This window comes from Drosophila elegans, unplaced genomic scaffold (assembly GCF_018152505.1).
Source record: "Drosophila elegans isolate 14027-0461.03 unplaced genomic scaffold, ASM1815250v1 contig_149, whole genome shotgun sequence".
In the NCBI taxonomy this organism is placed as follows: domain Eukaryota; kingdom Metazoa; phylum Arthropoda; class Insecta; order Diptera; family Drosophilidae; genus Drosophila; species Drosophila elegans.
The window spans coordinates 22887650-22906730 of record NW_024545513.1 but is presented as its reverse complement, the minus strand read 5'-3'; the positions used below and the strand labels follow the sequence as shown (position 1 = coordinate 22906730).

At 45.1% G+C, this 19081-nt stretch overlaps 7 protein-coding genes across 12 annotated transcripts; 4 read left to right on the top strand and 3 right to left on the bottom strand.

The window, feature by feature from the left end:
• Position 1: 1 nt before the first annotated feature.
• On the bottom strand, positions 2-2830 carry LOC108135415 (zinc finger protein 622). The gene is made up of 3 exons (XM_017256124.2): positions 2192-2830; positions 971-1333; positions 2-413 (listed from the first exon to the last, which is right to left on the bottom strand). The coding sequence occupies exons 1-3, from the start codon at positions 2711-2713 to the stop codon at positions 63-65; spliced, it is 1236 nt and encodes a 411-aa protein (XP_017111613.1). The 5' UTR covers positions 2714-2830; the 3' UTR covers positions 2-62.
• A 73-nt stretch (positions 2831-2903) lies between these two features.
• Positions 2904-5467, top strand: LOC108135442 (actin-related protein 8). 2 transcript variants are annotated; one of them, XM_017256184.2, is made up of 3 exons: positions 2904-3000; positions 3054-3642; positions 3708-5467. In XM_017256184.2, the coding sequence occupies exons 1-3, from the start codon at positions 2993-2995 to the stop codon at positions 4947-4949; spliced, it is 1839 nt and encodes a 612-aa protein (XP_017111673.1). In that variant the 5' UTR covers positions 2904-2992; the 3' UTR covers positions 4950-5467. The 2 variants fall into 2 exon arrangements, with proteins under 2 accessions (XP_017111673.1, XP_017111671.1); XM_017256182.2 differs by having other exon boundaries at positions 2929-3642.
• LOC108135443 (putative sulfiredoxin) lies at positions 5434-6727 on the bottom strand. 2 transcript variants are annotated; one of them, XM_017256185.2, is made up of 3 exons: positions 6596-6727; positions 6291-6447; positions 5434-5698 (listed from the first exon to the last, which is right to left on the bottom strand). In XM_017256185.2, exons 1-3 carry the CDS (start codon positions 6691-6693, stop codon positions 5486-5488), a joined length of 468 nt encoding a protein of 155 aa, XP_017111674.1. In that variant the 5' UTR covers positions 6694-6727; the 3' UTR covers positions 5434-5485. The 2 variants fall into 2 exon arrangements, with proteins under 2 accessions (XP_017111674.1, XP_017111675.1); XM_017256186.2 differs by having other exon boundaries at positions 6291-6428; positions 6596-6709.
• LOC108135450 (laccase) lies at positions 6672-12416 on the top strand. Of its 3 annotated transcripts, none has more exons than XM_041709918.1 (4): positions 6672-6758; positions 8786-9012; positions 9867-10503; positions 11356-12416. In XM_041709918.1, exons 1-4 carry the CDS (start codon positions 6755-6757, stop codon positions 12351-12353), a joined length of 1866 nt encoding a protein of 621 aa, XP_041565852.1. In that variant the 5' UTR covers positions 6672-6754; the 3' UTR covers positions 12354-12416. The 3 variants fall into 3 exon arrangements, with proteins under 3 accessions (XP_041565852.1, XP_041565853.1, XP_017111681.1); XM_041709919.1 differs by lacking the exon at positions 6672-6758 and adding an exon at positions 7962-8084; XM_017256192.2 differs by lacking the exon at positions 6672-6758 and adding an exon at positions 8123-8282.
• An 859-nt stretch (positions 12417-13275) lies between these two features.
• On the top strand, positions 13276-14538 carry LOC108135427. The gene has a single exon (XM_017256159.1). The coding sequence runs from the start codon at positions 13345-13347 to the stop codon at positions 14059-14061; it is 717 nt and encodes a 238-aa protein (XP_017111648.1). The 5' UTR covers positions 13276-13344; the 3' UTR covers positions 14062-14538.
• Positions 14539-14819: 281 nt separating this feature from the next.
• On the bottom strand, positions 14820-16904 carry LOC108135423. Its single transcript, XM_017256152.2, has 3 exons — positions 16477-16904; positions 16312-16414; positions 14820-15687 (listed from the first exon to the last, which is right to left on the bottom strand). Exons 1-3 carry the CDS (start codon positions 16608-16610, stop codon positions 14854-14856), a joined length of 1071 nt encoding a protein of 356 aa, XP_017111641.1. The 5' UTR covers positions 16611-16904; the 3' UTR covers positions 14820-14853.
• Positions 16792-18975, top strand: LOC108135426 (RING finger protein 121). Of its 2 annotated transcripts, XM_017256156.2 has the most exons (7): positions 16792-16896; positions 17009-17180; positions 17285-17319; positions 17388-17684; positions 17762-17990; positions 18052-18287; positions 18344-18975. In XM_017256156.2, the coding sequence occupies exons 2-7, from the start codon at positions 17133-17135 to the stop codon at positions 18462-18464; spliced, it is 966 nt and encodes a 321-aa protein (XP_017111645.1). In that variant the 5' UTR covers positions 16792-16896; positions 17009-17132; the 3' UTR covers positions 18465-18975. The 2 variants fall into 2 exon arrangements, with proteins under 2 accessions (XP_017111645.1, XP_041564679.1); XM_041708745.1 differs by lacking the exon at positions 16792-16896 and having other exon boundaries at positions 16968-17180.
• The last annotated feature ends 106 nt before the right edge of the window (positions 18976-19081 follow it).

Genomic DNA, 19081 nt, shown 5'->3' with positions numbered 1-19081 from the left:
CTCGAGTTGTATTTTTATTTTTATTTAATTTTGTACAATCACACGGGATGAAAGCTAAATGATTAGATCAGAACTTGGGCGCGATAGTGCTTCTGCAGCTTGTTGGCCTTGCAGCCCAGTTTCATCTGCCACTTGGACTGCACGCGCTTCATCAGATGGATATCCCGAGCCTTGCGAGCGGCGGACAACTGTTGGGTGTGCGTCCATCCCAGTGCCCGGTACTCGCTGAGCACGCGGTGCAGCTTGCGGTCGGACTTCTGCAGCACCACGGCGCGCTCCGGCCGCAGACGCTGGCGGTAATAGCGGAGCAGGGATCGATGCCCGATGACTGCGCCGGAGGGCAGCACCAACTGGTACTCATCGCCGTCGAGCAGATCCGGCACCACCTCGTCATCAATGTCCATGCCCTCTTTCTGTGCGGGTTAAAGAGTTGGGAGAGATTTTGTCATTTGGATGCTAACTTAGTTCCTATTAGTGATTGTATTACTGGTGTTCACGCAGTCTAATAGATGGTTGAAACCAAGATCTTAAGCTTCCTAAGTTTGTTTTAAACTTTTTCGTTAAGCTTAAGGCATCTTTAATTAGTCTGATTTAATTTTGTTTTACATTAATGGCATAAATACCAGTAAGTGGTAATACATTTAAAACTAAAGATAATTAGTTGACAAATTTACCCGTCACATATTTTGTTCTATAGCAAACTTTTAGTTATTAAATACGAAAGACTCAACTTCGAAATTGGATTTTGTAAAGTTGCCTTTATAAATAATTTAATTTTGAACTCTTTTTGATAACTTAAGGCCCAGTATTTAGGCCAGCAAAATCTTTTTTAAAACCAACAAAAAATGGAATCAAAAAAGTGTTGTGAATCAACATTTTTGGGGTAGAAACAAACAAGCTGATACATTAAAAACAATACCAAAAACACAGGGAAAACCCTGCTTGAACATATAGTTTTAGCAATACTCACATTATCGGGGTAACTGGAGCTATAGTCGTAGTACTCGGCATATTCGGCCAGTGCCACGCCCTCGTGCAGCATCTGACAGTGGCCCTTGTCGACCATGTGCTTGCGCACCGCATCCAGGGAGTAGAAAGTCTTGCCGCGATCGTTGCAAAACAGGCAGATGAAATAGTTGGCCACCTTTTCGCCCAGGTAGTACAGCAGGCCCTCGATGTCCGTGCAGTATTCGGTGTCCGGAATGAAGAAGGAGTGCGCCACGGACATGTGCTTTAGGTTCTCCACCAGATCCTCGCTAGTGTGTGCACAGAACAGACAGTCGCGCTCTGTAAGCGGGTTCTCGGGTATCTTGTCCCACTCATCGGAGTCCACCTGTTAAGCATCAACAAAAGCTCCATTAGGTACATTTATAGTTACATTTAATCAATGGTTATTATTAATCAACAGATAAAATAAGGACTTCAGAACTATACGCTGTTAAGGGTCGTTAAATCTATAGAACATGACAGATTTATTGAATGAAACAGAAAACATAATGTCCAAATGCTTTCTTTCAAAAATAATAGATTGATATTCATTAGAACTTTGATACGATTTGAAGGTCTTCGTAGTTTAACCTTAAAGAGAATATTATAATGCTAGTAGCAAAAAAGTATTGTAGTACAACAGAAATATAGTAAGTAATGTAACTGTTTTGTGATTTTTCTGTGGACTACAATATTAATGTACAATTCCTAACTTCCTGCGTTGAAACGTAATTCTTGGGGTATTCTTAGAGTCACATTTATACTATTGGAAAATGTGTCCAAGCCCAATAAGGAAAGAAACTAGGTGGAAAAAACCCCAAATATATGCCAAATCGAATCCTCGAGATTTCTAGACTCTTGGCAAATGTTTCTAAAGCCAATGATGGAATGGATGACCAATATTGGATAATAGACTTTCAGACTTTTAGACTCCTAGCGAATGTTTACTCCTATTGGGTATGGAATAATATGTAAATGGAACTTGTTTTCATTTAAATGGTAATAGGAAATAGACGAAAACAGTTATCCCTTTTACTGGTAACTATTTAGGACGTTCCGACTTTAGTTACTCTACAGAGGATTTCGTTTTAGAGGCGTAACACTGAGGAAATATTCTGTAACGGGATCTCTGATACTTAATAACTGAGGCAACCAGGTTAAGAAACAGTTGTAGCTTTCTGTGACATAGATATAGTGCTCCTACCTCCTCCTCCTCAATATCCTCGAACTCGTCGTCGTCATCGTACTCCGCGTCCATTTCCTCGCCATCGTCCGCCTTGGCTGTCCGCTCGGCGAAGGCCAGTCGACCCTTGCCAGCCGCTGCAGCGGCCAGGGCGGGATGTGGGCGTGGCTCCAGGACGCTGCGCGTGCAGACGGACGCCGTGGTGCTGGCACTGCCGCCACTGGCGGTCATCTGGTTCCGCTCGAAGCGGGCCAGCAGCTCCTTGTGCTTGCGGCTGTTCAGGTGGTTGTCGTGGGCCTTCTGGCTACCGAATTGGCGGCGACAGGCCTGGCAGTAGACACTCAGGTTCTGCTCCTCCAGGGCGGCATCGGTGGCGCTGCGGGCGCTCAGCACGCGCTGCTGGAACTCCTCGGCGGTCACGGGCGGCAGCTGGGCCACCCTGCGCTTCAGGTTGTAGCGGTGCCAGTCCGTCTTGTAGTGATCCCGCTGCACATCCGCGCTGGCGAAGCGGGCATCGCAGTTCAAACAGGTGAAGTGCGACATTCCGTTGGATGGTGGTGGTGTATCAGTTCGGGATTTCCGCTGATTTGCTGATAATTTTGGAATGGCGTATTTCACAACGGGCTGCTCGATCTGCTAGTGATGGTGATAGCAGAAAAACAAACCACGTTCTTGGAGGCTGGACTGGAACGATAATCGATATTCCAGTCCATCTCTAACCGATAGCCAATCGATAGCGCCGTTAGCACTGATATCGATTGCGAGGTAAATGTTGTTGCCACGGCCAATTTGACGCCGCCAAAGATCTGAGCCGGAAACCTAATGATGCAGTGAGTAGAGTCAAGTAACAAAAGATGCCTAATCCCGCAAACCGACCGCGCAGACGATCCCGTGCCAGCAGCACCAGCAGCGGCCGCCAGCCGGCCCCGCCGCCAACGGGACTGCCTCAGCCGCAGGCTCAGCCGCTGGAGGCGCCCAAGATTATCGTAATTCATCCGGGCTCGCAGCATTTGAGGATCGGGCGGGCGGCCGACCTGAATCCGCTCACCCTGCTCCATGCGGTGGCCTACAAGCGGCGGCAGGTGGACGGCGACTGGCCGCACCACGATGCCCTGCTGCCGCCGCTGGACAACATCAATCCCGCCCAGCTGCAGGTGGAGTTCGAGGCACAGCGCCTGGCGGTGTCGCGCATCCTGCAGCACTGCGTCGTCGATGAGAAGAACCGACTGCGGGTGGCCACGCCGCCGCAGCAGTTGGCCAACTTCAACCGCAGCAGCCCGGCCGAAAAGGTGCCGCCGCCCAGTGGCCAGCCGCCGGAAGACCAGCAGCCCTGGCTGGATCGCGAGGCACCCGTCCTGTTCGACGACAGGATCCTGCGACTCAGCGCCTTCGATGCCCGCGACTACGACATCCATTTCCCCATGCAAAGGGGCGAGCTGAATGTGCACAAGGAGAAGGGCGGCTCGCTGCAGGTGAGAGGAGGCTGCAGGTGTTACACTGGCTTGCCCGTGGCTAAAAAAAACTCCCTTCATTGTAGGCCAGCCTGCAGCATTTGGAGCGCATCTGGGCATATGCCCTGGAGGCACGTCTGAAGATACCGCTGCGCGATCTGGGCACCCACTGCGCCGTCTTGGTGGTCAACGATGTGTATGTGCGGCGGCATTTGCGCGAGTTCATGACCCTGCTGCTGCAGCGCCTCGGCTTCCGGCGCTGCTTCCTCGTCCAGGACAGCGTGGCCTCCACCTATGGCGCCGGCATTGGCTACGGCTGTGTGGTGGACATTGGCGCCCAGAAGACCTCCATTGCCTGCATAGAGGACGGCATTTCCCAGCTGGACGCCAGGGTTAGGCTGCCGTATGGCGGCGGTGACCTGAACCAGGTGCTCCTCATGCTGCTGCGCAAGTGCGGCTTTCCCTATCGCGAGTGCAACGTCCAGGACAGCTATGTGGATGCACATCTGCTGGATGAACTGAAGGAGAAGTTCTGCCATCTGAACGCCAGCGTTTGCGGCGCCCAGGAGAAGCACTTTACCCTGCGCAAGCAGAATGGCCAGTGGCTGCGCTACACCATCCAGGTGGGCGATGAGGCCATCATGGCTCCGTTGGCCCTCTTCCACACCGAGCTGCTGAACATTACGGGCCGGACGAGAGCGGTTTGCACGCAGCAGGCGGCTCACGAGCAGTACGATTGCGAGGACTGCTTCGATGCGGAGTATCTGAAGGAGACGGGCCGCAAGAACGGGGTAAGGGGTGGCGACACCTTGCCCCTGGGCACGGGCCCCGGATCTCTGCCCCGCCCCCCGCTGCCGGTGACCGCAGACGACGAGGAGCTCATTGTGGTGGATCAGGACGAGGCAAACAGCAACTGCCAACCGCAGCCGGCGGCGCAGACAGCTGGCGGGCAGTCCAATGCGAATGGCTGCTACCACAATGGCCAGGGCCAGGTGCTGCCCCTGGACCAGGCCGTAATCCGGTCCATCAACCGGCTGTCCAGCTACGAGACGAAGCGCAAGATGTTCGGCTCCATTCTGCTCGTGGGCAGCAGTGCCAAGTTGCCGGGACTGGCCGCCTGGCTGGAGCACCGGATTAGCCAGCAGATCCAGCCCACCGGCGCCGAGGTGAACGTCTTCACCAAGGGCATGGATGCGGGCATGGTGGCCTGGAAGGGAGCGGCCATTATGTCCGTGCTGGAGAGCGCCCGCGAGCTGTGGATCTCGCAGCACGACTGGCAGCGCTACGGACTACGCATACTCCGCGAGAGATCGCCCTTCCTCTGGTGAGATGGCCATGGCCCTCCATCTCATTGCATTTCGAATATGTTTAGGGAAACTGTAAATGTTAATTATAGAGAACAAGTTATGTAGGATCCTAGCAGTAGGCTCAAAGTTTCGACCAAAGCATCAACGACTTTTGCAACCGATCATCCTGAAGCGTCTTGGCGCTCACGATCATTTCATAAAAAAAAAAAACATTTAGCGTGTTTTTTAAGGCGCGTAACGAAGTATGCAAAATAAAAACGAGCATCTGAGCCTGTTTTTGTTGTTTGCTTGCTCGTTTATTTAGAATTGTATTGCATTGTATTATATGGTATCAGAGATTAGGTAAACAAATTTAGAGTCCAGCGATAAGCACAGTATATACGCAAATTTTATGAGTGCCAAAAACAAAACAAAAACGAACAAAAAACAATGCTATTGTTATTGCTTTGGCCGTGAAATTCGAACTTTATCCAGCGACAAGTAAAACACGACTTTCCAATCCAAATAAAATCAACAAAAAATGCATTTGTTACACAAAATACAACACCAATGTAATATCAGGCCAGGTACTTTGGCGCACTGGAGCCCATGTAGTGGTACAGGTCCTTCAAATTGGACCTCACCAGCTTCGCCTTGATCGTGTCCCGCTGTAGTCGCTTGTAGGCCTCGAACCGGTGGCATCCGCCGAAGCTGAAGTAGTAGTCGCCTCCCTCGCTGCCCGATATCCACAGCAGATCGATGGGGGGCACCTCGTCCTCGCTGCTCTCGCCCTGTGGAGAGTAGAGTGGTGACTGTGTGGTGAGAACACTCCTAACCCAAAAACCTATTTTTTATATTCTCGACCTTGGTTGGTTGCCATATCAGTACTTATTTAGGCAAAAATTTTCATTTATTTATAAAACATCTAATGGAATAACTCTTCACGTTAGTTTTTGAAAGCCCAAAAGTTTTAGTTTAATCTTTAATTTTTAGTGGTCCTTGTACCCAATAAAAAAAAAACACTCTTTTAATAGAACTTTAGATTAATTTTTAGAACATGTACAGGTATGTTCATTAAACGATCAATACTCCTATACCTACATATATTTTTTTGGTTTTTAAAATTCAAATTGGAAACAAAATAAAAATAAAAAAAACTAGAAGCATTTCTATTAAACATGTTATGAACCTATAATTTTAGGAAATATTCTTATACCACCATAAAAATCCTTAATAGCTTTAAATGTAATTTCAAAATGTTGTTAGATCTTCCCAATGCTGTTTTTGTAATCTCACAGAGTTCTGAACTTGTTTTGTACCTTTCACCTTATCTAGGCACATTGCACCCCACCCATCGCCATCTTCGGGTTGTTTGGTACCCACCTTAATGGTTTCCATCAGGGACTCCACCTTCTTCTCGTCCAGAACGGAGGGTATGGGTCTCTGGATCACGCTCATCGGAACATTATGGATCTCGGCAATGCCCGCAGAGTGAATTGTGGTGTCCATGGTGCTGTGTGCCTGCCGAGCGGTTAAAAATCTTGGCCAGTTGTGAAATTTCACCAAAAACCGGCGGCAGTACAATATTGCTATCAATGTGAGTGTTATGGGGCAGGGTTGCCACCCACACACACACACACTCACACAGATAACCGTTGTCTCTGCCACAAAAGAGGGGAAAACCTTACTGTTTTCGGATGTTTCTGCTCTGATTTCTCTGCAGGATTGGATTGAATCCGGTGGCGCGTCTGCTCGCCAATCGTACCAACTGGCTAATGAACTCCATGGCGGCCAATTGAGCGATTTTTGCGGCGTTGAAACTTGTTTGCCTACGTACACTTCGCCTTATGTGTGAGTTCGTTTACCGCTATATGTTTTGCTGCAGCTACTTGTTGTTTGTTTTATGCATAATCATACCCCCCACCACCCACAAGCACAAACACACACACACACACGGCCAGTATTGCCAGTGCGATAAAAGCAAATGAAAACGAAATTCAAAATACATTATATGGTACGCTAATAAGGGGGTTGCGGGGGGTTGTGGCTTGCTTGCTTTTGCCCCCAAGACAATGGCAAAAAAATACTCTGGAATACTCTCGGCTGGTGGGCAATCGCAGTCTGATTAGCGTCAGCACAGAAATTAAAATGTGTAATCTTCTCTGACAACTCCTGCTGCTTGTTTTTTCCCATCGCATCGCCCTATCAAACCCAAGATAAATGCTATGTGCAAATGGGGGGCAAAGGTATGGGTGTGGCTGATAACGGGTACCATTTCTCAAAACAAGTTTTGCATATTTCTAAAATATAACTGCCACAAAATCAAACTCGCTTAAGCTTTAACAGTTGCCCAACGGGCAGTTGCAAACTCTGCCAAAGTGGCACGTTATGCAACACTGTTTCGTTCGGATTTAAAATTTCCTAAGAATTATTAGAAGTACAAAAACTAATTAAAAAATGTAAACAAAATATGTTGATATTATTAAAATGTTATACAAATTTTGAAGCAGTTAAAATTTAATTGTAAAAACATTTAAAGCTTAAGAATTTGTAGAAATTTAGCCTATTTTAAATAGTTTAAAATGCTTGAAACTAGGCTTTTAAATTTTATTAAATTCTAGTTTCACCATTTTAAACTTTTTAAAATTATACATTAAAAAAAATGAATTAAGAAGTTAAAAACCAAAATTTAAAAATGAACAGAGTTTTATATTATTTGAACGGTTTCTGTTTAAACATTTAACGTTACATTTTATTGTTGTCATAATAATTTATTTTTAATTTGAGTTTGATATTGAGGTACATGATTTTTTTTTTTTTACCTTGCAAATTTGGAAAACAATAAATCACTGCACAATTTAAAATAAGTTGTAACACGAATGAAGATGTTGGTTTCCTTTCACATTTACCAAGGCTGCCAATTTTTCTTTTTGGAAATTTACAAACTAGGCCAATGCCACTGCCATTTCACTGTGAATCATTTTCGCCAACAGTAGCTCCTGGAACATGGGGAATTATTCGTGCATGCGCGTCAGTAATCGGCATCTTCAGTTCTTCCAGCGGCTTGTCAGCCGCACAATCTTCAATTAACTGCTACGAGTTGTTTGACACGGCCGACAAGCAACCGATTCCAGGCAATTCCGGGCCGACTTCCCTGACGGAGTTGCTTACAAAAAGGTAACCGATGCCGGAAGATCATTAACAGTCATATTTGGCCCTCAGCCATAGCCACAAAGGCGGCTCCAATTTCAAATTTGATTCGTAAAATAGTGCTTCTGTTTTTGTTTCGATTGGATGCGAGCATGAAATTCAATTTGGTGCAGACACTAGTCTTCACTTTGTGCCTTATAAGCGTGCAAATATATGGCATTCAAGGTGCTTAAGTGAAATCGAATAAGACTACACAAAACTACGTTCGCAATTTGAAGAACTTTCAATAAAAAGTCGATCAAAATTGGTGCATACTTTGAGTTTTATAAAACAAAAACCTAACATATAACAATATTTTTTTAATTGATCTGTGTCTGTTTAAAAAAGTTTAAAATGCAATTTCTAAACCTAAAACAGCTCAAGGATATTTAAACAACAGGATCCTGATACTGATAACAAACTTTAAGCTTTTAATTAGCTGTTCGCTATTTTCTTGTTAATGTTAAAAATCACTACATTATTAAAAGGACATAACCACTAACTTACTAAACTAAATAAAGTGAATTATCATGATATTTGGAGATACATTTAAATGATATAAAGGGATAATTATCTAAATTGTCTGTTGTATTGATTGGCAACATTTATAGTTCCAAACTCTTTAAATAATAGAACTTAATAAGTTAAGAAAAATGTCGAATTTAACAATTTGCCAATAATACCAATAGATGCCAGCGGGAAGCGGATCGTGAGCAAGTATGAGCGGATAATGCAGATGTATCCCCAGCTGTCCTCAGGCGCAGGCGAGTCCTCGCAGTGGCGGGCGGCGGAAAAGGACAATATGCGGCATCCTTGCAAGCGCGACTGCGCGGACAACCAGCCAATGACCTGCTACTACTACATGGTGGTGCACTACGACGACACGATGGCGGAGACCTGCAAGCGATACCTCCAGGTGAGATCAAGGGACTCCAAAAAGACCCTATAAAAAAAAATCCCCACACCTTTTGCTTTAGAACATGGTCTGCGTCACGAGTGTTCTTATTTCCTTGTGACAATTGCAGTTCCTTGAAAATCTTTTGGTTTTTGAGGTTCTTCTCTCACTCTCTTATAATATGTACTTTGGTGCATTTAAGGCGCATAGAAAGGAATTTAGCGTTGTCCTTAAAGTTTATCACTTATACGCACTGTTGCTCTTCGATCAAATTGTTTACCGCTTTACATACGTGTCGTATGAGTAATTTTTTTTTTATTTTTAAGGCCAGGCGCATTTTGCGAACAAATTTATTCCATTTTATCTACACTTTAAACGGTTTGAGTCAACATGTTTCCTAACCATAATATACACAATACCAAATATACAGCCCTTAAAAGCCACATTAACTATACAAAAGTTTAAGTAAGCGTTAGCTTTGATACAGGCAGTTTAACTTGAAAAGAAAAATATTAAAACAAAGTATGGATTACAACATTATTATTATAAAAACCGCAATTAAAATTAAGTTATTTTATAGAGTCCTCTAACCCACCCAGTCTGAAATACTCTGAAAAAAACAATAATGAAAGCAAACTTGGGCAAGCCCAAGCTAATATAGCCTTGCAGCCATAATTAAAATATTATATTCTCTATGAGGACTCTATATCGTGATAATCATTGAAGTGAAGTGATGTTGATTTTTCTATTACTTTCTCATTCAATTTTATATGAAAACTCTAATTTAAGATCTGTTTCTCGAGGCTTACATTTTACCATCTTGTCCTGATTTTTTAATTATAATAAAGTCTGCAATTGAAACCCTTTAATTGCAGTCCAAGTTCCGCTTCAAGCTGAGTGGCAAGGAGTACATCGACGGCATTAAACTGGCGGAGCAGCTGGCGGCGAACGACGACTGCAAGTACGCGGATGGGCTGGAGAGCGAGGTGATGGTGGTCAACGGCCAGCTGCCGGGGATGAGCATCGAGGTGTGCCACGGGGACACCGTGGTGGCGGACGTGATCAACAGCATGCACGAGACGACGACGATCCACTGGCATGGGATGCACCAGCGCTTGACCCCGTTCATGGATGGGGTGCCCCACGTGACCCAATATCCGATCGAGGCCGGACAGGCCTTCCGGTACCGCTTCGAGGTGGATCACGGGGGCACCAACTGGTGGCACAGCCACACGGAGCACCAGCGGGCCTTCGGACTGGCCGGTCCGCTGGTGGTGCGCATGCCGCCCAAACTGAATCCCCACGCCCATCTCTACGACTTCGATCTGACGGAGCATGTGATCATGATCCAGGACTGGGTGCACAACTTCGTGGAGAGCGTGGCCGAGAACATCCTGATCAACGGGCGGGGCAGGAACCTCAAGAAGGGCGTCAAGGCCCCCAAGCCGACGCTCTACGCCCACTTTCCGGTGGTCAGGGGCGGACGCTACCGGTTCCGGGTGATCTTCAACGGTGAGTCTGTGAACAATGTCTATAATTATGTATAAAAATCAAGGATGAGCCTTGAATAACATACACCAAAACGCAAAGTTTTTGAAACCCAATTCTCTCAGATCCATTTAATTCATTTCCCTACATTTTTTATTTATCAATTAATTATAATTGTTTAAGGTCTAACGATTTAATGTTAACAAATATTTAATTTATTTTATTTTAAAAGATTCCCAAGCCAATATTTATTTAATTGTCATTAATCTTTTAAATTTTCGGTGCGTTCCATTTTTATTACCATGTCTGAACTTAAAGGTTATATTAATTTTGAAGATTTTTACCGAAACGTCAATCAGTAGGGATGTAATAAGCCCTAATTTAATTATGCCAAAAAAAAAAAAAAACAAATATTTTTAATAGCTCAGAAATACAAGAAAATAAATATTATTTATTTAAATTTTCGTTGGTATTTAAACATTTTTGTAACTGTTTGATATATAATAATAACTTGGGGTGAGACTTACTTGAATTATACGTCTTATATTCTATGTCCAAAATACTTTGATTAAAAATAGGGCCAAAAAGAACGTTATTTGAGATTTTTATTTTTAAAAGCTTACTGAGTTTTTACGAGTTTTGTTATGGGTTTTGTTGATTTTTACATCGTCGGGCCTAAAAGAAAAACGAGTTTTAGTTGTTTTTTTTCAATTTGGCTAACAATCTTGCACTTTCTGCACAAGAGTAAAAAATAGATGTATTTGTAATTGATATAGACAAAGTTCCCAGTAGATGTTTAAAAACAAAAGCCTCAAGAAACGATTATTTCCGTTCCTAATAAATGCATTTGCTAATGTTTGCAATCCACCTTCGCAGGTGTGTCCAACTGCCCGATCAGCCTGAGCATCGACAATCACGACCTGGTGGTGATCGCCAGCGATGGCAACGACATCGAGCCGGTGGAGGTGCAGCGCATCATGATGCACGGGGCGGAGCGGTTCGACTTTGTGCTGCACGCCAACCAGGAGGTGGGCAACTACTGGATCCGGGTGAAGGGCTACAGCTTCTGTGCCAAGAACCAGCTGCACCAGGAGGCGGTGCTGCATTATCGGGATGCGGATCCGCGATCGCTGGACACCCATACCCTGAGCTATGCCTACGATGCGCCCGGCAAGACCCTCAATGAGCTGGGCGACGATCCAAAGAGTGGTGGTAGTGGTAGCATATCGCTGGCCAGTCTGAATGCCCAGCGACAGGAACCGGAAGTGCAGCCATCGGTCACGTTCTACACGAGCATGAATGCGTTTGAGGTGCGCCAGGGCGAGGGTTTCCGCTTCCAGATGGACGACATAAGCTTCAGCATGCCCAAGATGTCCCTGCTGCAGACCCGCAACCTGGGCGTGGGCCAATTCTTTTGCAATAGGTCGCAGCAGGCGGATTTGGGGTTCAACTGCCGGCAGCGCCACTGCCAGTGCTCGAATGTCATCCAGGTGCCGGCCAATCAGCAGGTGGAGTTCGTCATCTCCAGTCTGTCGCAGACGCCGCATCCGGTCCACCTGCACGGCTATACGTTCCGGGTGGTGGGCATGGGTGTGCTGGGCGAGCAGAAGATCGCCCAGATCGAGCAGATCGACAAGAAGACGCCGTTGCCGCGTCGCGGAAAAGGTGCTCCTCTCAAGGATTCGGTGCAGGTGCCCGCCTTCGGCTACACCATCATCCGCTTCTATTCGAACAGTCCCGGCTACTGGATGTTCCACTGCCACATCTCGCCGCATTCCGAGAACGGAATGGCCGCCGTGGTGCGGGTGGGCGAGGATGTCGAGATGAAGATGTGTCCGGTGAGCAACTGCGGGCTCTGCAGCTCGGTGGCCTAGTCTGCTGGATCCGATAACAAAGTTCCCTCAGTTATGAGCAATAAAGCGTTACCTTTAAACTGGCATTTCAAATGGATTCATTTTGAGCGGACTGAAACGGTTAACCGGTTAACCGGAAGGTGTACGACGATCAGTGTTGGAAAGCGCCTGATTATACGGTTGGCAATCGGTAGCTACAAAATCGACTTAGAAATATATATATCTAAAAAATTTCATTAAAATTAAATTTATTTAAAATTCACAGAATTGGGCTGAAATAGGCGACTAGTCTCTTAAAATAATATGGGGATTATTATAAGTGGTAGGCCTATTTTTATATAGAATTTATCCTGCAAAAGTTATGGACTTAGAAGTGGCTTTAGCTCATTTTTCTCTTTAAAATTAAACAAAAATCGATCCGAAATTAGAAGCCAACATTTCAGATTCTTGGAAAATTAAATTACAAACCCTAAGTGTTATGCTTTTTCCAAATCGGATATATGTAGGCAATGTTATGGTTAGATGTGTTGGTTTTGGGCCACTTTTCAACAAAGCCATTTATTTTAATTATACATTTTCTTAAGGCCAGAATTTGGAAGCAGATTCTTAGAAAATTGAACCACAAACCTTTAGAGGTTTGGCTTTTCAAAATCTTCGCGAGAAAAGTTCTCGGCTTAGAAGTACTGGTTTTAGGAAAATTTTCTACAAATCTATTTAGCTTTATGATATAATGGCAATTATTCTAAAACTTCATTTTCGACCCTAACTGGAATAGTTCTTAGGGTGTAAAACCCTCATTTTATTGTTACACAATAAACATTGTTAAAATTAAATTTTCCATTTAGGTTTAAAGAAGATCACATTCAAAATATCTAGAATACTCCGGTTGCTAATATTTAAAACACACAAATATAGTGTTGAACAATATGACAAAACACGCACGTGTGCATTATCAGCCGGCTCGGCTAGGTGCAAAATGTAAACAAACGCTGTTAGCTTAATATAGTACAGAATGAAGGAGAAACCAAGATCCAGCGACTCCGATTCGGATTCTGAGGATGATGCGCAGATGCGTCAGTTCCTGGAGGCGGCAGATACCACCCTGCTGACAAATGCCATGTTTCAGGGGCAGCCGAAAGTGGAGCCAGGTGAAATAGCCAAGGAGGAGCAGCCAATGGTCACTGGCAAGGAGGATAAACCGATCCCAAAGAGCGAACGCCACCTGGAGGAGCACGAGGCCCCCGCCAGTGACCTCCAGATCACGCGGGAGATGCAAACGCACATCTGGAGCAGGCTCAGTGGCATAATCCAAGAGCAAATTGAGTTTTCCCTGGTCAAGCCCAATCCCCTGAAGAAACAGAAGCCCCCACCCGACAAAGTTAAGCTGGTATCCAATGCCGATTGCTATTTAATCGCCGATTTGGTGGTGGAAGGCCCTCCAGGTCCTAAAAAGAAACCCAAAATCAAAAGACGGACCTCCAAAGAAGATCAATCCTCGTCAGAAGCTCTCAACTCTGTGGTGGTCTCTGGTGAATCCATACTCGAGGGCAAGGATCTGCTCGCCTGGGCCCAAAAGAAGCCGCGTCCGGACAAGATCTTCCAGTACAGAGCCAGCGATCCTAAGGCAACCAAACTCCTGGCCATTGAAGCCACAAACGAGTTCACCAAGCGAAGGCGACAAAACAATTGGAACGAGTCTAAGATTAGTAAAAATAAAATAAATAAATGACATGGAAACTCTATAAATAACGTTATGTAGAAAGGTATTTATTTATTTAAAAAAAATATGGCCTTAACATTAAAACTTTAAACTGGAGATCTAAGTCGATCCCTTGAAGATTTAAAAGGTTTAATTTGTATAACTAATGTAATCAGGAATCTTGAACTAAAGTTATGAAAAACAAAATGTTTAATTATTAAAATTTCTATGGGTTTATGACTTTAAACTAAAGATCTTAGTTGATCCATAAACAACTTGAAAGTTTTTATTTTTATAACCAATGTAATAAGGAATGGATCTTCTTGAAAAAAAAATATTTAAATATTAAAAATTCTATGGCTTTATCTTTTAATGATAAACCTTAAACTAAAGGTCTTAGTTGATCAATAAACAATTTGAAAGGTTTGATTTGTGTTACTAATATAATCAAGAATAAATCCTCTTGAGCTAAATTTATGAACAATAAAATTTAAATTTTAAATCTTATATGGCTATACCAATACATTTTTTAACTGGATATCCATTAGATTAAAAAAAAAAAAAAGCGCGATTATTATAATAATCAGGAAAATTTTGTGAGATATCTGTGCCCGTTAAAATTAACTAAGTTTTTAAACTTGTTTTGGCATCTAATCAGTATCGATTAAATCTGAATGTTCTTGAAAATCTGTATGAAAAATTATATAAGGATTTTTTGGGAAGATAGCTTAAGAAAATTCCTCCTCCCTTAAGCAGTTGCTTTTATGCCATATTAAAAATCAGTTGCGTTTAGTTTTAAAAGTTGAGGATTCTGTGGCTTTATTACGACTCGAAGGTGGCATGAAAGTTGGTGACCGTGACCCCGTTGCCATTGCCACTCGTGCTGCCATTGCCGCTTGTGCCCGTCATGTTGGAGGTGTTGGACGATATCTGGCCATCGAGCAGACCGTACAGCATCTGCTGGGAGCTGACCGTGCCACTGGAGCCCGTGCTGCCGCCCAGATCCTGCAGCATGTCGCCCATGGCCATGTTGCCACCGATGCTCTGGCTGCTGCCCGTCGCACTGTTGTCCAGGATGTTGAGGAAGTCGTGGCCGTTGAACTCGTTGCTCTGCTGCTTCTGCATGCTGCTCTGGCTCTCCTTCATCAGCTTGTCGTACTCCTGCAGCACGCTGTTGAACTCCCCGATCTCCACGCGGTTCCTGGCCAGCACCTTGTGCTTGTAGTAGTTGTGCACCTGGGTGAGCGAGGTGCCCGTCAGCGCAGCATGGGCCCGTTCCAACGGCGCCAGCTGCAGTACCGTGGACTTCTGCAGTCGGGACTGTGCATCGTAGTAGCCACGATACTCGCCGATGAAGCTGCGCAGGAACTCCTCGGTGGCGTCCGTCAGCAGCTGCACCGCCGACTCGGAGCAGTCGGTGAAGCCGGTCAGGCGCAGCATGCCGCACATCACTTTGCGCACCGCCTGGCGACAGGTGCTGCTCGAGATCTCCGGATACGACTGCGGATCCCCGCGGGAGTAGGCCGTGTCCACCGTGGGCGTGAACCAGATGGGCTTCTGGAACTTCTGGCTGCCCACCAGCTCGGCGGCGTTTTCCGGCGGAAAGTCCACCTCCGGTATCATAAGGCAGGGATTTAGCAGGTAATTCGAACTTCCCTGGGGTAAATAGAGTGGCATTTTGTACTTAATAAAAATATAATTTAAATGGAGTTGTGAGTCTTGTAAAAACAATTAACGTTCAGTAAATATATAGTAAACAGTGATAATTATAACATTGTATCATTAGTTTCTATAGAATTTGAAGTTTAGAGTTAACTAAGACACAAGATATGATTAGAGCACACACGATATAAGAACTGCTTTAACAAGTAATTAACGTTAGTAAAATAGAATACATTTTTTTCCAGGATTACTGAAAGATATACTACGATTTTAAGCATATTTACCCATAAGATGCCTAAATTAAATTACAATTTACAGCATTTAAAGCCATTTTAAATTAAATGTAAATACCATTGCGGGTTTAATTTCTGTGGGAGTTATGGGCATAGATAAATTCATAAAACTAGATTGGAAATCACATGATATTAGAATTTGTACTTAATGCGTAGTGGTAAAACAGGATGAAAAATAAATAAGTTTATGAGTTGGTACACAACGTTAAGTTATAGGAGTGGTTTATTTGGTGTACCTTATACTTCCTTTACTTTTAAAATCTGATTCTCACAATGGTTAGGGGGTGTTACTTTATGTCTAAAGAGGGGACTTCCCGGAACTTACATTTTTGTTGGAGTACGTTTCGATGAGGGATTGCAGGACCTCGGTTTGCTTCATCACCTCGATGGTCTGGGTGACCAAGGCGCTCTTTAGTTCCAACTTGTGGCTGCGTGGAATGGCAAGATGTGCAACCCAATCGAATTGAACAGGTATTCTGGATATACTTACTTTTTTTCGTACGGCTGCGGTTCCCGAATCTCGTCCAGTTTTGGTTTCTTGGCTGCCGTGGGCACATATTTGTCCGGCGTCAGTTGGACACCATCGTCCTCCGTGGGCAGTGCGCCCCAGTGCTCCACTTGCATGGCTATTTATTTCGCCCAATTAAAACATTTACTTCACTTCAAATTTAGACCACCAAAAAAAAATTGTTTGCTCAAAATAAAAACAAACGCAGCTGGCAGTGTTGGTAAACGAACACAGTCAACGACCGGCATCTGGCAACGCCCGCCTCGAACGTTTTATCACAAAACGTCGTCGTCGTCGTCTAATAAAATCAAGGTTACGATCAAAGAAAAACAAATAACGAAAATTCCGAATCTAGTTAGTTTAAATTTTGAAGTTTTGCCGTGTGAGCTGTTTCTGCTCGGTGTAGGTCACACACATATATATTTATTTTCACGCACGTCATGACAAATGGCAACGCCACGGCAGCTGGACACGCACACAACCACAAAATGTAATTATTTGTTTTCTTTTCAAGAGTTATTTTAAAGGTAAAACCGAGCGAAATACGTGGTGGCAAGATAACGCAGCGACACAGACGACGTGTGGGATTGTCCGGCGGATTGGCGGCTGCGGGTTACGGCGGACACAACGGCAATAAGATGCACCAGCAGCACATGGACCTGCACGCGCCCGTGGACCTCAATAAGGTGAGTGCTTTTTTTTTTTTGTTGCTGGTGGATTGAAATAGGGCTTCTTTACGGATAAAATGTTATTTCCCATTCACATGGAATCACCTGGATGCTGTGTGTAGTCCCTGGACGAGATGACGCCGGAGGAGCGCATGCGGTGAGTTCTATCCCAACAGAAAGTAGCCCCTGTTTTCCAGTTGCTAAGTATATACCCAAATCCCACAGAGCGGAGCACCAACTGATGGTGGAGAAGCATCGCGGCCACGATGCCATGCACTCCGAGATGGTGATCATCCTGTTCGTCACCCTGGTCATTGCCCAGATCATCCTGGTCGAGTGGAAGAAGCGCCACTACAGCTCGTACTCCTTCGTCACCCTGCTGGCCATGTGGCTCATCCCGCTGATCATCTCCTGCAGCTTCGGCTGGCTGCGCTTCATCCTCATCTGGCTGGTGTTCACCTGCATCACGGCCCTGGTGATGCGCCGGGCCATCAGCAAGCCCATCCAGGGCACAACGCCCAGGTGAGTCACCCTAGAGCCGTAGATAAGGCACCCCTACGCAACTATCCGGATGATAACCAATCTAATCCGATTTGCAGGCTGGTCTACAAGTGGTTCTACTTCATCTACAAGCTGAGCTACGGCCTGGGTCTGGTGGGCTACCTGGTGATCATGGCCGCCTTCCTGGGCATGAACTACCTGTTCTCGCAGCCACCCAACACCTGGATGGATGTGGGCCTAATGTTCTGTTTCTATGGTCTGTACATCGGTGTGCTGGGTCGGGATATATCCGAGATATGTTCGGATAAGATGGCAGCCGCCATAGGCGTGAGTATGGATTGTCCTCCCAAGGCCTGCTTTACTAAAGCCACCACCATTTCCCTCGCAGTACTACACACCTCAGGGCATTCCCACCCGGCATTTGGATCACAATGTCTGCGCCGTTTGTGGCAACCAGTTGCTGGTCTCCGAGAAGGAAGAGGGCGTCATCGAGAACACGTACAAGCTGTCCTGCAACCATGTGTTCCACGAGTTCTGCATACGTGGCTGGTGCATTGTGGGCAAGAAGCAGACGTGTCCCTACTGCAAGGAGAAGGTCGATCTGCAGAAGATGTTCCGCAATCCGTAAGCCATACAGAGTGCTCTGTGATCCCAATATCTAACCTTGACTCTTTGGGCAGCTGGGAGAAGCCACATGTGCTGTACGGACGCCTGCTGGACTGGATCCGCTGGCTGGTGGCCTGGCAGCCGCTCATCTTCTTCATAGTACAAGGCATCAACTGGATGCTGGGACTGGAGTAGTGGTCCTGCTTCCGGCACTGGCTTTCCTCGGCGTCTAGTCAAGCACACACACTTTGGATTAAGTCTTGCACATGTAGCCACACAGAAAGAACACGACGACTTCAACAACGACAGACCAATTGGAGGGGCGGCGAGACACCTGCACCATCAGCACCGTCGCCGTTCATTCATTCCCCCGCTCCCCTCCAGAACTTCAGAACGTCAGATGATGATGACGATGGCTAAAGGATGTCCAACCAGATGCCTTTGTCATTCCAGCTGTTTTCGGGTTTCCAGTTCTGTGTGTGTTTTGCTTTTGGGCACCCAACTTTTCCATTGTTCAGTCTTTAATCGAAACGTAAATGCAATTTTGGATATATGTATCTATATCTATATATATTATACATAGCTATGTATTTATGTACATATGTGTGCCTGTGTGTATGTCTCCTAGGTATTATTACCAATTTTATTTTCTTGATTTTACTTAATTGCACTGGAGCTGGTTAGAAATAAACATATACCAAAAAGACATCTATTGATAAAACACTCAAATCGATCTATCATTTTCACAGGAAGGCTTATAGCTTATTTATATATGTATAACTCGATTTAAAGAAGAGCACCAGCATTGCTGT

Excerpts from the sequence above, each read along its gene's own strand:
- LOC108135415 (XM_017256124.2), bottom strand. The coding sequence starts at position 2,713 with ATGTCGCACTTCACCTGTTTGAACTGCGATGCCCGCTTCGCCAGCGCG. Across the intron at positions 1,334-2,191 it reads AGGATATTGAGGAGGAGGAG|GTGGACTCCGATGAGTGGGA; the intron begins GTAGGAGCACTA and ends GATGCTTAACAG. Across the intron at positions 414-970 it reads GCTCCAGTTACCCCGATAAT|AAAGAGGGCATGGACATTGA; the intron begins GTGAGTATTGCT and ends TAACCCGCACAG.
- LOC108135442 (XM_017256182.2), top strand. The coding sequence starts at position 3,025 with ATGCCTAATCCCGCAAACCGACCGCGCAGACGATCCCGTGCCAGCAGC. Across the intron at positions 3,643-3,707 it reads AGAAGGGCGGCTCGCTGCAG|GCCAGCCTGCAGCATTTGGA; the intron begins GTGAGAGGAGGC and ends CCTTCATTGTAG.
- LOC108135443 (XM_017256185.2), bottom strand. The coding sequence starts at position 6,693 with ATGGAGTTCATTAGCCAGTTGGTACGATTGGCGAGCAGACGCGCCACC. Across the intron at positions 6,448-6,595 it reads AGCAGAAACATCCGAAAACA|ATTTTTAACCGCTCGGCAGG; the intron begins GTAAGGTTTTCC and ends CAACTGGCCAAG. Across the intron at positions 5,699-6,290 it reads CCCTGATGGAAACCATTAAG|GGCGAGAGCAGCGAGGACGA; the intron begins GTGGGTACCAAA and ends TACTCTCCACAG.
- LOC108135450 (XM_017256192.2), top strand. The coding sequence starts at position 8,210 with ATGAAATTCAATTTGGTGCAGACACTAGTCTTCACTTTGTGCCTTATA. Across the intron at positions 8,283-8,785 it reads GCAAATATATGGCATTCAAG|ATGCCAGCGGGAAGCGGATC; the intron begins GTGCTTAAGTGA and ends TAATACCAATAG. Across the intron at positions 9,013-9,866 it reads CCTGCAAGCGATACCTCCAG|TCCAAGTTCCGCTTCAAGCT; the intron begins GTGAGATCAAGG and ends CTTTAATTGCAG.
- LOC108135427 (XM_017256159.1), top strand. The coding sequence starts at position 13,345 with ATGAAGGAGAAACCAAGATCCAGCGACTCCGATTCGGATTCTGAGGAT.
- LOC108135423 (XM_017256152.2), bottom strand. The coding sequence starts at position 16,610 with ATGCAAGTGGAGCACTGGGGCGCACTGCCCACGGAGGACGATGGTGTC. Across the intron at positions 16,415-16,476 it reads CCGCAGCCGTACGAAAAAAA|CCACAAGTTGGAACTAAAGA; the intron begins GTAAGTATATCC and ends CATTCCACGCAG. Across the intron at positions 15,688-16,311 it reads AAACGTACTCCAACAAAAAT|GGAAGTTCGAATTACCTGCT; the intron begins GTAAGTTCCGGG and ends TATTTACCCCAG.
- LOC108135426 (XM_017256156.2), top strand. The coding sequence starts at position 17,133 with ATGCACCAGCAGCACATGGACCTGCACGCGCCCGTGGACCTCAATAAG. Across the intron at positions 17,685-17,761 it reads ATCCAGGGCACAACGCCCAG|GCTGGTCTACAAGTGGTTCT; the intron begins GTGAGTCACCCT and ends TCCGATTTGCAG. Across the intron at positions 18,288-18,343 it reads CAGAAGATGTTCCGCAATCC|CTGGGAGAAGCCACATGTGC; the intron begins GTAAGCCATACA and ends CTCTTTGGGCAG.